The sequence below is a fragment of the Antechinus flavipes genome, chromosome 3 (genome assembly GCF_016432865.1).
Source record: "Antechinus flavipes isolate AdamAnt ecotype Samford, QLD, Australia chromosome 3, AdamAnt_v2, whole genome shotgun sequence".
Lineage (NCBI taxonomy): Eukaryota > Metazoa > Chordata > Mammalia > Dasyuromorphia > Dasyuridae > Antechinus > Antechinus flavipes.
Window position 1 is genome coordinate 290,610,728 of NC_067400.1, and position 14,408 is coordinate 290,625,135.

The window sequence follows — 14,408 nt, forward strand, 5'->3', positions numbered from 1 at the left end:
AATGCTCAGATATTAGGTTAGATTATAACACTTCAGAGTTTTTATCCAGAAATTGGAATCATGAAAATCTTCAATATTTCTACCCAACAAAATTTTATAAAAAAAAAAAAAGGAAAGGCATGGTAAATTCAGTGTTTCACAAGCTACCTTGGAAAGGATGCTGGAATTGAGATTTAGGGGACCTGGCTTCTTAGTCCGTTTACCATGAATTGATAGTATTACTTTTGGCAAGTCAGATGCTTCTCAATTTTGCCATTCATAAAAGAGGGTGTTGCTCTAGGAACTTTTTTCAGTTCTAAGATTTTGAATTCACAAATTTATATGACTAGATTTGTTGATTAATTTTCAACAGAGCTAATCTAATTTCTAGATTTCATTTGTACATGTTGGTCATGCTTAGGGAGCTTGGTGATTTATTTTAAGTATATATATGGATATTACAGAATAGTTTAATTAAATATGTACTTATACTGAGAAATCTGGAATTGGTAATATGTCATTAGGAATTAATAAGTAGAAATAGGACATTAATTTGAATATATTAACTTCCTCCACACATCCTAGCAATCTTTAATCCATATTTAAATTCATCTGAAAGATTATTTTACTTTAGGAGGGAAAAGGGGGATCATAAATCTAGTTATCTTTGACTATTATAACAGGTCCATTGGCCCTGCTTCTCCCCAAATAGTCAACAGATATATAGCTTACTGTAACTTTGGTATCCTCAGAATATTCGGTGTCCACACTCAGAAACCAGATAAACCAAATATATAACTTCCACCTTACCTAACAGGGTCTTGACTGTTTCAGAAATATCCAACATGATAGGTGGAGATCCTTTTGGGGTGGTTTCATTCAGGCCAGGAATGATAAGATGAACTGAATAGGCAGTTAAGGACAGGGAAAAGAAAGTGGAATATGTTATTAGATAAAGCCAAAAGCAACAGAAACCAATTTTAGCCAAAGCTAAAATTTTAAATAGCTGACTATAAAACTAAGATAACAAATAGAAGGAATATGTTAAAGTTCTTTTTTCCCCCTACAATTCCCTTTTTAGTATCTAGTTGCTTTAAATTCATGCATTTAAGAGTTCCTTGAATTGCCTTACAATCAGTTTATTAGCAAATTACATATAAAATCTTAATTTGATTCCATTCAAAAAGCACTTATTAAACATTACTTTTATTAGATCATGATTATTATCAAAATATTGGGTATTGCTAATACTAACACAAATCCTTATTTCAAAGACATTTCAATTTCATATGTATATTCTTATTTTCTGGAAACATTAAAAGAATTGGCATCAACTTTCTTATTATAAATGGCATGAGGCCATATAATTTTAGATACCACACAGCAAGTCCATGGCAGAGGTCAGATCTCTTGACTTTTAGCCCTCAGTGGACTACACCACACCTTGGGCAAAAGTCCAGGACTTTTTGATTGAGATAATAAAACATTCTTGTGAAAATGAATACAATAAAAGGCCATATGGAAAACTCTGATCACAGTTTACTGCTTCCCACAAACATTCAGCTAACAAAAGAAATACCTGTCTTTACCTGGTTAAGTAAAAAAAAAAATTAGAAACCAATCACCTAGTATTGTGCCTCCTACAGATGGCCTGTCTGGAGATTTTGATGCTGCTCGATGTGTGACATTCTGAATTACTGGGAAAACATAATAAATACAAAAATAAGGCGAAAAAATTGCAAAGATGTTGACAGAAACCACAAAAGTGCATTTGGTTCTGATCTGACATTACCAGTCACAACACTTTGATATTATATTTGTACTATTTTATAACATAAAATTCTTTTACTTTCTTTTGAACCCTTCCTTCCAACTTCCAAAACTGTCCTCATACCAAACCAAGACATAACTGTCTGGAAATACTGACTTAGGAAACTATTAATTCTAAAGGTAATATGATGCAACTAAAAATAGAACAGAACATAAGACAATGTATTCTTTTTTTAATTTATCTTTTTAGGTTTAATCTATTTTTTTTTTTGATAAATTTAGGTTTTCTCAAAGTGAGAACAACCCTCAGCTTCTTCCGAGCCAAAATGAGAAGGAAGAGGAAAGAGAGTCCCAGATTTGGTGGTGGTGCTGAGAATCTACGATGAGAGGAAGAGAAGAGCAATCTAAAGGACAGCAAAGTGAAAAGGTGGTAGGAAAAAATGACGGTTTTCTAGATCAGGGATTCTTAAATTTCTAAACTTAAACTTTTTTTCACTCATGACCCAGTGCAACAAAGATCAAATGGCACTATGGTATAAGAATTAAAATGACAATTCTAATTTTATCTATAAGATCATGCTGTCTCATTTGGAGTTTTATTAGCAATGCAGATTGTAAAAAAAAAACAGATAAAATATGATTCATTTCTAATCACTTCAGTTTAAAAAATAGCATGATTGTTGAAAATTTTTAACACATGTATTGTAGAAAGTCATAGAAATTACCTTGTTTAATAACTGTGATGGGAATTATCTTCTTTGGAATGTATGCTGGCTGAAAAGAGAGGAAAATAATGTCAACCTTTGAGTCTAGAGACCATTATTTCATGTAAGAAAAAAAAAGAACAAAAACTTTATTCAGCATTTATTGTTGTTTTTTTTTTTTTTTTTTTTTTTTTTTTTTCCCGAGGGGAGGATTCTCAAACAATAATGGGAACTTAACTCTTCACCTGGTTCAGTCTTTGTTGACTAAAACTTTCATACTTACATGGACCTTTTTATTTGGTTCACATAATTTTCTCAAAATAAAAAGGTCAGAAACGATTCATTTTGATGGATTGTTTATTTGGAAAGTGGCCTCTTTGGCTTTTGCTGGCATAATCTTCAAGACCCACACATTAGTCAGTCAACAAGCATTTATCGTGTGTCTACTATGTACCAAGCACTGTGCTAAATACAGAATTTCAAAACCACCCACCTAAATGATTCCTTTTATATTGCTGGGCTTAGGACTGTCCCTTTTAGCAGATAGTCACCTAAATGTAATGATTTTGGAGATACTAGAATGGCCATGATGCCCCCAAATATCTTCTCTACTATGCTTTTGTAAAACTATATGATGACTAAAAGTCTATTATTAGAGACACCTACTTTGGATTTACTTTTACTGAGCTGGTTTTAAAAAATATATATAAGCACAGTCAAATCTGAGAATCTAAATCTGAGAAGTAAATGCATGTATATGTATATAATATATTACATACATAACAGGTAAATTTTTTCCATCCCAATCCTGCCCCTTTCCCCAAAATTAAATAAAGATTACAAGACAGTCCTGGATGGCAATACTAATAGCTAACATTTATATAGTATTTTAAGGGTTACAAAATATTTATATATCATTGATCCTACTATATCCCTGGGAGATAGATACTAATATATCATTATCTTTATTTTAAAGATGAGGTAAATAGAGGTTAAATGACTTGCCTAGAATCATGTAGTTAGTAAGTATCTGAGGTGGGATTTGAACTCAGATTTTCCTTACTTCAAGACCAGTACATATTGGATCTCTTGGCTACTTTCATTGTCTTTCTGTCTGAACACAAATGTTGCCAACTTCAGAGTTTTGCTTGGTAGGCTAACATGCAGTGAAGGTTGAGCCCCATGGACCATGCATAGGAATGGATCCATAGTGTGCTCTAGAGCTCCCTGGAAGTTTCCAGGGTCTTCAGGGCCACATCTGACTCATTTCTTAAAGTCCTTGGTGTTTGGGATCTTACTGGTCATTGAACAAGAAGTCACAAAATCAATGGGTCTTTAAAAAAAATAACCCTATCTCAGTGTTCTTCCTTTCTGTCTCTTTTTCTTGTTCAGATTGTGTCAGGACTAGCTGAGACTTTCCCAATTGAAAAGAGGATATTGGTTCCGTTCCCTCATCCTGGCCACACAGAGGCTGTTAGAATATGACCACTAAAGTACATGTCCTGCCTAGTGATCCCGAGATTAGACACAGAACCTTACTGCTTCTACTTTATTTCTTTGTGTAATTCTAAATGCTTGAACAATGATTCTGAGATGGATATTTTACATTTAAGATGCTACTTTGTGAATTTAAAAGGTCTGGAAAACTGGTGTTGGAACAGGTATGGGAGATCTCCTTCTATACCTACCAGAGGGATTTTTCATTTTTTTAAATTTTAAAATTTTTTATTTTTTTGCTGAGGCAATTGGGGTTTAAGTGACTTGATCAGGATCACATAGCCAGAAAGTGTTAAGTGTCTGAAGTCACATTTGAACTCAGGTTCTTCTGACTTCAAAGGGCTCTAAGCCTCTAAACCGGCTGTCCTCTGAGAACAAACTCCAACATTTGAACTCTAACACTAGGGACTGAAGCAAAATGCGAAAACTACTACGTGATAGATCAAAAGCTTACTTTTGATCTTAGAATAGGAAAAACAGCCCGCGATGGAGACTAAAGGCTTTTGGAAGGAAAGTACTTGAAGACATTGGTATGATGTTGACTTTGATATGTATCTCAACTTTTTACATCTCTGTCTAAGTAACCAAGATCCTGCCTTAATCATTTTTATCTCAGTAGATTGTGTTTGTTAGATTTTTTTTAAATCAAGTCTGTAAGCATTAGAGGTATATATATATTTGTCACTCTGATCAATAAAATTTGAAGAGTTCATATCAAATTCTATCCACCCAGCCCCTGACTTATGCACCCCAAATTCACTACTGGATCTGGACTTCAACATGTCTTGGGGGATTAAACACCCTGGTCCTCTTGAGGCCATCAGCAATTCCATTATTTCATATGAAGTAGCAATTCATGGAGAATTGGCATTACTGATTTATCCTGAATTTTATCAAACTCATGTCAAAGTCTTTTCACAAAATACTTTTGACAATTTTAAAGCAAAGGATCTTAACAGCACAATTTGGTTCATTGATTTTCTAAAAGTCATCTCACTTAAGATCTTACTTTATCTCAAACTCCCAAGGATGAAGGGCTATTTGAAGGCTAGTTAAAAGTTGCTCATAAAACAATTCTACTATCTTAAGAGAAAAGCCACATGAGCACAAGAGAAGATATAGTACATTCTGGTTTTAATTCATTCTTAAAAAAAAAAAAAAACCCTCCACCCATTGTCCTCTAAAGTGACTAAGTAATGAAACACGCTGATTCAGGTCTAGCTAAAACCAAAACCAACATATTTCTTGTGAAAGTTTTCAAATTTCTGGCAAATTTGGAAAATTAAATCCAACTGTTTATTATTATATCTTTGGCCTAGAATTATTTTTTAAAACTTCCTACCTAGCGCATGGATGTACTTATGATGGGAAGATATATAATTTGTTTTGTGTAAATAATCTTGAGGTGTGAATAAAGGGAGAGAAATAAAAAAGATTATTCTTACTTTTGGCATTCCTTATCTGATCACTGTTAAACTCAAAAAAAATTGGCAGCACTTTTCCCCCTTTTGCCAATAATAGATGCTATTCCCATAGGAGATGGGTGGATCTGTATGATAATGAAGAAAAGGTCAGAAGAGATGTCATATCCCAGGGGAAAATTGATTTCAGGAGGAGTTGGCTTTCCATAAACAATTAAAATTGTATTTGAAGACATCAGTTGAAAATTATACTCTTCTTAAAAACTAAGTTTATCTGGCCAGTGGATTATAAATTATATTTACAAATGTACAATTCTAAATATAGATATGATGAAGTAAAAAACAAGTACTCTTCGAGACCATCACTTTGTCATTACTGAATAATACCTGTCTAAGAAACCATCAACATTAAGAAGACAATTTGTTTTAACAATGAAAAATAAATGAGCCCAAATGTCATTGATAAACAGTCATAAAGAAGTCTTGGATCTTCCTATGTGCCCTAAATTACAGATGATTTATTATATAATATGAAGAAATAACTATCTGGATAAAATTTTATTTCTCACAATTTCTAGTATTAGCAATTGACAAAGGCCTCAATATATATAATATATATGTAGAAGTGCATAAAGATCAAAAACTGATAGTCCTTTCAAATATTTTTACTTTACTTAAAATGGCATCATTCATTTAAATAAATAGTTAATATTGTTCCTCAATACAAATCCTTCATTTTCCTCACTCTCTGGAAAGTGGTCAGAGGAAAAAAGTATTTGCATGGATTCAAGTATGAAATGAAAATATTGCATAAAACTTGCATTTTGATTAAAATTCAATCATATATCTGAAATATACTTCAAAATAATAACCTCTTAGAAAGGTTCACAGTAAAATTATATTTAATCTTTTCATTGTCACTGTCATGTCTTTTCTATTTGAAATGAAGCATTATATCAAATTGATTAAAAAGATAGAAGATATGGCCATGTGAGATGCCAGAGGTGATCCCAGTCTCTTCCTTTCCAATTTTCCTTAAGTCACAGAGCTTCACAGATGTCAGTAAAAGAAACTCTTTCTGTCCAGATGGTAGCCCTGATGCAAGCCTAATAGAAGAGCCTTAAAATATCCTTTTGAATGGAGTTGTGTTTCCCTTTGGAAATAAACAAGCAATTTATGCTACAACAGCAGGCTTGTTGGCTGAAGTCAAAGGAGGACTCCACCTTGCAGCTTGAAGTGATAAAATTTTTGGATCTGTATCAGAGATACAGGGAACTTCCTATTGCATTCTCTTTACCCCTTCCCCCAATCACATTTATTTATGACAGGAAAGGGGAATAAAAGTCTCTGGGGACTTAATCTCCTCAATCCTATCAAGTAATTCCCTTCAACAGGACTACCCTGCCAAAAACAATACAATTTAGTTGGAGCAAGAAGCTCAAAAGGAATAACGACCTCTTGCTCCATAAAGGACATAATAAAACCAAAAATGAATCAGCTATACATGTTGGGGAGATAGTACTGTTTCTAAGAATCTATTAATTTAAAATAAGAATTAAGATGGTCCCAGAAAGGGAGATAAGAACAAATGGATCACTGGATTTAAAGTTTTATTATGGAATTTTCTTCTTTTAGATTTGCTTCATCTATAAAAGCTAACACATTTGCCTGTGTGTGTGTATATATATATATGTTTCTTCCTTGAGAGAAGGGCTTGGTAGGAGGAAGTGTAGAAACAATGAGAACTCTTAGAACTGACAGGACCTGTGACAGAGGGGAGAAGTGAATTGTAGCAAGATTGGTATATATATATATACACATACACACAAATGTACATATACATGTATGTTTCTATTCTTCATACATGTTATCTTATGGCTTGTGATCTCCAAGAATCAGAGTTGCAAAATGAAAGAAACTTCAGAAGAAAATGGGATTAAATGACTTGCCCAAGAAGTATTTGAGGCCAAATTTGAATTATGAAGGATCAGTCCTTCTGACTTCAGGTCTAGCACTGTATTCACTGTACCATCCAGCTGTCTTGGTGGGCAACTAATACCTCCCTAGTGCCTGGATATAAGTTTTCAACCCCAATCCTTGGTTTCCTACTAGAAGACTTCAACATATATTTTGCTATTTCCCCAAGAACTCCAAACTTCCAGTTCCTTAACCGACAGTTCTCATGACCCACTCCTCTACTCTACCTCAGCTAAACACAGGGATGGTTATATCCTTGATCTTGCTATTACATTCAGTTATGCCATTTCAATTTTCTACTAATTTGTAATTCATTTATCTGATCGTTATCATCACAATTCCATATTTCCCTATGCTATATCGCTTCCAAACCTATAAAGTTTATGATCTCTAATTACTCCATTATTAAGCATTTTCTTGGAGCATCACCACTCCTGATCATACTCTCTAATTTCACAACCTTGATCCTGCAATGGGGAAGCTCAATTCCATGCTATCCTCCACTCTTGGATCTTTTGCTTCATTGTCCCTTAGCCAATCACATTTTGCCAAGCTCTAGACCTGTATTACTTCCAATATCAATATCTTTTGCTCTTACATATGTGTTGTTGAACAGAGTTGAATGAAGTATGGGAGGAGAATAGGGATTTGGTCCCTGTTTCTATCCCCACCTAAACTCAACTGATATAGTCACAAAATATTACCATAGATGACAAAGTTTTATTGTGTTTATTATTTGTTAGCACTTAGCTATGCCTTTAGAAAGTCTATATAGCTCTCTGATTGAGTTGGAAGTAATGGTTTTGAAAGAAAAATAATTCTTGAAGGGATTCAAATAGCTAAGACCAAGAGGCTGTTGATTTGGTAGTTGTGGTGAATTCAGATGCAGAATAGGCATGTCAATCTGCTTTTACTGAAAATTGAACCTACTATCATTTTCCCTCATCTTTATACTTTCCATATCTACTATTCATTTCCTTCTACTTAAAAATGCCTGAATTTCCTCCATCCTTAAAAAGAAAAAAAAAGCAAGCAAAAAAACCAAGTTTCTCACTACATCTTATCCTAGTTAGCTATCATCATGTATCTCTCCTCTCTTATTCAACTAAACTTCTTGAAAAAGCCTTCTGTACGAAAATCATCCCCAGGATAATACAACACGATCAAGTAGGATTTATACCAGGAATGCAGGACTGGTTCAATGTTAGGAAAACTATCAGTCTAATTGGCCATATTAATAATCAAATTAACAAAAACCATATGATCATCTCAATAGATGCAGAAAAAGCATTTGATAAAATCCAACATCCATTCCTATTAAAAACTCTTGAGAGTATAGGAATAAATGGACTTTTCCTTAAAATAATCAGTAGCATCTATTTAAAACCAGCAGTAAGCATTATATGTAACAGGGACAAACTGCAACCATTCCCAATAAGATCAGGAGTGAAACAAGGTTGCCCACTATCCCGTTACTATTTAATATTGTATTTGAAATGCTAGCTTTGGCAATAAGAGTTGAGAAAGAGATAAAAGGAATAAGAATAGTCAATGAAGAAACCAAATTATCACTCTTTGCTGATGATATGATAGTATACTTAGAGAACCCCAGAGACTTTACTAAAAAGTTATTAGAAACAATCTACACCTTTAGCAAAGTTGCAGGATACAAAATAAACCTGTATAAGTCATCAGCATTCTTATATATCACTAACAAAACTCAACAGTTAGAGTTACAAAGAGAAATTCCATTTAAAGTAACTACTGATTGAATAAAATATTTAGGAATCTATCTGCCAAGGGAAAATCAGAAACTTTATGAGCAAAACTACAAAACACTTTCCACACAAATTAAGTCTGATCTAACCAACTGGAAAAATATTAAATGCTTTTGGATTGGGCGAGCAAATATAATAAAGATGGCAATACTACCTAAACTAATCTATTTATTTAGCACTATACCAATCAGACTCCCAAAAAACTACTTTGATGATCTAGAAAAAATAACAACAAAGTTCATATGGAAAAACAAAAGGTCAAGAATTTCAAGGGAATTAATGAAAAAAAAATCAACTGAAGGTGGCCTAGCTGTACCAGATCTAAAATTATATTATAAAGCAGCATTTACTAAAACCATCTGATATTGGCTAAGAAATAGACTAGTTGATCAATGGAATAAGTTAGGTTCAAAGGACAAAACAGCTAATAATTTTAATAATATAGTGTTTGACAAACCCAAAGATCCCAGTTTTTGGGATAAGAATGCATTATTTGACAAAAATTGCTGGGAAAATTGGAAATCAGTATGGCAGAAACTAGGCATTGACCCACACTTAACACCGTACACCAAGATAAGGTCAAAATAGGTTCATGACCTAGGCATAAAGAATGAGATTATAAATAAATTGGAAGAACATAGGATAGTTTACCTCTCAGACCTGTGGAAGAGGGAAGAATTTATGACCAAAAAAAGAACTAGAGATCACTATTGACCACAAAATAGAAAATTTTGATTATATCAAATTGAAACATTTTTGTACAAACAAAACTAATGCAGACAAGATTAGAAGGGAAACAACAAACTGGGAAAACATTTTTACAGTCAAAGGTTCTGATAAAGGCCTCATTTCCAAAATATATAGAGAATTGAGTCTAATTTATAAGAAAGCAAACCATTCTCCAGTTGATAAATGGTCAAAGGAAATGAACAGACAATTCTCAGATGAATAAATTGAAACTATTTATAGACATATGAACATATGCTCCAAATCATTATTAATCAGAGAAATGCAAATTAAGACAACTCTAAGATACCACTACACACCTTTCAGATTGGCTAGAATGACAGGGAAAGATAATGCAGAATGTTGGAGGGGATGTGGGAAAACAGGGACACTGATACATTGTTGGTGGAATTGTGAACACCTCCAACCATTCTGGAGAGCAATTTGGAACTATGCTCAAAAAGTTATCAAACTGTGCATATCCTTTGATCCAGCAGTGTTTCTACTGGGTTTATACCCCAAGGAGAGACTAAAGAAGGGAAAGGGACCTGTATGTGCCAAAATGTTTGTGGCAGCCCTGTTTGTAGTGGCTAGAAGCTGGAAAATGAATGGATGCCCATCAATCGGAGAATGGTTAAGTAAATTGTAGTATATGAATGTTATGGAATATTATTGTTCTATAAGGAATGACCAGCAGGAAGAATACAGAGAGGACTGGCGAGACTTACATGAACTGATGCTAAGTGAAATGAGCAGAACCAGGAGATCATTATATATCTCAACAACGATACTGTTTGAGGATGTATTCTGATGGAAGTGGATCTCTTCAATAAAGAGAGCTAATTGAGTTTCAATTGATCAAGGATAGACAGAAGTAGCTACACCCAAAGAAAGAAGACTGGGAAATGAATATAAACTGCTTGCATTTTTGTTTTTCTTTCCGGGTTATTTATACCTTCTGAATCCAATTCTCCCTGTGCAATAAGAAAACTGTTCGGTTCTGCACATATATATTGTATCTAGGATATACTGTAACCTATTTAACATGTAAAGGACTGCTTGCCATCTGGGGGAGGGGGTGAAGGGAGGGAGGGGAAAAATCGGAACAGAAGTGAATGCAAGGGATAATGCTGTAAAAAATTACCCTGGCATGGGTCCTGTCAATAAAAAGTTGTTAAAAAAAAAGCCTTCTGTACTAAATGCTTCCATTTTCTCTCCTTTTTGCCTCTCTCATTCTCTTAAAACCACCTGCAATCTGTTTTGCAACCTTGTCACTCATTTGAACACATTCCCTCCAAAGTTACCAGTGATATCTTAATTGTCAAATGATGGCCCCTCTCACTTCTCATATTTCTTAACCTCCTTACAACATATAATAGCATTGACAATCCTTTCTTTCAGAATACTCTATCCTCTCAGGGTTTTCTTGATAACTGCTTTTGATTTTCTTATTTCTCTCACCTCTCCTTCAAATGAGATATTTGTAAATCTCTTACTAGTGCCTGGTACATAGTAAATGATTATAAATGTTTATTCTCTTATTCTTTTTCCTCTTCTTTACTAGATCTTTCTTCAAATAATGATCAGTTACTGCCCAAGGTTCTTTACTGAATTCTCTTTTATTGCTATTCTCTCTTTTGGTGACTTCATTAGCACCCATGTATTTATTTCTTTTTTTGTTTGCAAATAAGTTCTAAATCTACAATCCCTTTCTCTCTCTCATGCTCCAGTCCTTCAGTACCATCTTGGTGGACGTTTTGAACCAGATATCGCATACATATCTCAAACACAGTATGAACAAAAATAACTCATTATCTTTCCACCAAAATTCATGCCACTTCTTCCAAATCCCTCCATTTATTGGTGAGGTCATCCTTCTATCACTTCAATATCATCCTCACTCCTACTGTGCCACTTTGATCCTGAAAAACTATCAATAGATCCTTCTTCCCTACCTAAATTTATCAGTCACTCACTAATTATTACTCACTCCATATATCTAATAAGTTTCCAAATGTTGTTTGGAATAACAAATCCTATATCCACTCACATAGCCACCACCCACTCCTCATTGGCATTTGTTGCCTCTTACTAGAACTATTTGATCTCCCTGTATCAAGTTTCTCTCCAACTTCAATCTATCCTCCACACAATTGCCAATGATTTCCCTTAAATGAAGGAAATCATGTCACCCTTCTCTCCTCACACATGGCTGCCACCATTGACAATCTATAATTCTATTACACTCTGTTACTTCTAGGATAAAGTATAAACTTTTATCTCACAATTAAAGCTCTACACATCCTATGGTTTTTCTTCTCATTTTTTTAAAGTATTACTATTCTTCATAAACAATCTAACCATGCTTTTGTTTCTCCTCATACAGGATACTCCATCTCTGTGACTTGACACTGATTATACTTGTACTCTACTTCTTGGAATCTTGGCTTTCTTTCAAAATTGAATTCAAGCAATGACTTCTTGAGGAAGCTTTTCCTCATCTTCTTAGGTCCTAATGTCTTCATCTTTGAGGTTGCCTTTATCTATTTTACATGTATCTTGCCTATGCCTACATATGTATAGAAAAGGATATATGTGTACATAAAAAAACATATGTGTTGAACATATATGTCTCTACATATATATATATTTGCTCTCCATTAAAATGCAAGGTCTTTGAGGAAGTGACTGTTTTACTTTAAGTTTTTGTTCCTGGTCTTTATTGCAATGTCTAAAACATACTAGAGACCTTATTAATGCTTCTTGATTGATTTAAGGCTGGATTAGGAGAGAAGAGAGAAGAGAGGCAGGGAGATGTATTAGAATGCCATTGCAGTAATTTAATCATTAGATGATGAGGGCCTAAACATTTTTCTAGAAATATGAATCCCAGAAGAAAATGCAAGAGAAAAGGATAAGTTGGAGCAAAGTGTGCAGAAAGTAAAAACTCAGATAAATATTAATTATTCACAAAGAAGTACTACTTATTAGTATATGTAAATACAACAATAATTAGATCTTGACTACAGGGAAGGGTTTGTGTGTGTGTGTTGGGAATAGTAAAAAAAGAATTGGATACAGTTAGATATAATTATGAAAAGTCTTGATAAGTAGACTGATAAATTTAGGTAGGGAAGAAGGATCTATTGATAGTTTTTCAGGATCAAAGTGGCACAGTGGATAAAGTGTTGAACTTGGAGTTGGGAAAACTCATCTTCCTGATTTCAAATCTCACTTCAGATACTTTCTAGGTGTATAACACTGAACAAGTCACTTAATTCTGTCCCCAATTTTTCTCAGTTCTGTCATCTGTAAAATAAGCTGGAGAAGGTAATGGCAAACCACTTTAGAACTTTTGCCAAGAAAATCCCAAATGGGGGTAATAAAAATTCAGACACAACCAAAAAGAAATGACTAAAACAACAATAGATTTGGATTAACAAAACACGTTACTTTTTGTCTGGGATAACTCATAAAGGTTTCTTCTACACATTCTAATTTGTAAAATTCTTTATTCACAATCCATTAAAAATATGAAGTATAATTAAATATGTTCACCCATTGATGTTTACCATGAGGAGAATCGAAAAACTGAAAATTGCAGACCAGGTTCAGAATGGTGCAAATAGTAACAGAAATGTTCACAATCCAGCACGAAAAATGACACTTAGTTTTCAGTTTCCAAGCCAATGGAAAAAAAAAATAGCACTTCTGTCAGTGGAAACTTGTTAAAGGAGGTGCTGAAGAAATGATTGCTTTGATATGGAAAATTTGAGGTCAGAAATTAAAAAAAAAAAAAAAAAAGAAACAGCTATCCAGCAAACTCTTTTCATTTGTGTAGGTTTGCATGAACCTACTATGGTAAAGTATTTGTTTTCCTTGCAAACTGTGCCAGAACTAGAGTTTATGAGATTATAACTATAAAATTTGGTGTTCCAGAAGTCCGCCAAAGGCATTCAGATTTGGATAGTTGTGGAAGATTGTATTCCTTTAGGAGAGCTTTAGTTATACTCAAATTTCAATACCCAAGAAAGAATAATCCCCCCTTGAGCTACTATTTGCTTATATAAATCTACTGTGTTGGGCTAAATTCTAAAAAAGTAACTGCAGGCATATCTGAGGGAAGAATCTAGCCCCCCCAAGCCTGCTTCTAATTATATTTATTTACTATTTTGATGGGTTTGTTTGTTTGGTTTAATGTCTATAGTATTTGTAAATCTTTTTGATACTCATTTTTTTTCTCAGAACAATATGAGGGTCCAAACCATGGAGGAAATGCCCACTTGAATATCCAGGGAGATAGCCAGGGAGAAGAAACCAATGATTAATGAAACTCCCAAATGATTCAAGAATCTTTGTTTCAGTCACTAATTTCTAATTTTCTGTTTCCCATTCTGCAACAAAATATTTGTGGGAGATTTTCCCCATTATCCATCTGAAACTCTGCTTGGTTTGAACTCTAAGGAACATCATGCCCTACCACATAGATGGATCACCTGAAATTTCATGATTCAACCATTACCTCGGCTTTGGTTACTCAATACCTTTCCAAATCC

The 14,408-nt window shown here is 33.8% G+C and overlaps 1 protein-coding gene across 1 annotated transcript in view; it reads right to left on the bottom strand.

The window, feature by feature from the left end:
- ABI3BP (ABI family member 3 binding protein) overlaps positions 1 to 3,662 on the bottom strand; it is a 134,203-nt gene extending 130,541 nt beyond the window's left edge. The window contains exons 1-4 of the mRNA XM_051990599.1: positions 3,551 to 3,662; positions 2,475 to 2,558; positions 1,605 to 1,676; positions 790 to 882 (exon numbers count right to left, since the gene is read on the bottom strand). Coding sequence (XP_051846559.1) covers positions 790 to 882; positions 1,605 to 1,676; positions 2,475 to 2,558; positions 3,551 to 3,662 — 361 coding nt within the window. The remainder of the gene's footprint in view (positions 1 to 789; positions 883 to 1,604; positions 1,677 to 2,474; positions 2,559 to 3,550) is intronic.
- Positions 3,663 to 14,408: the final 10,746 nt, after the last annotated feature.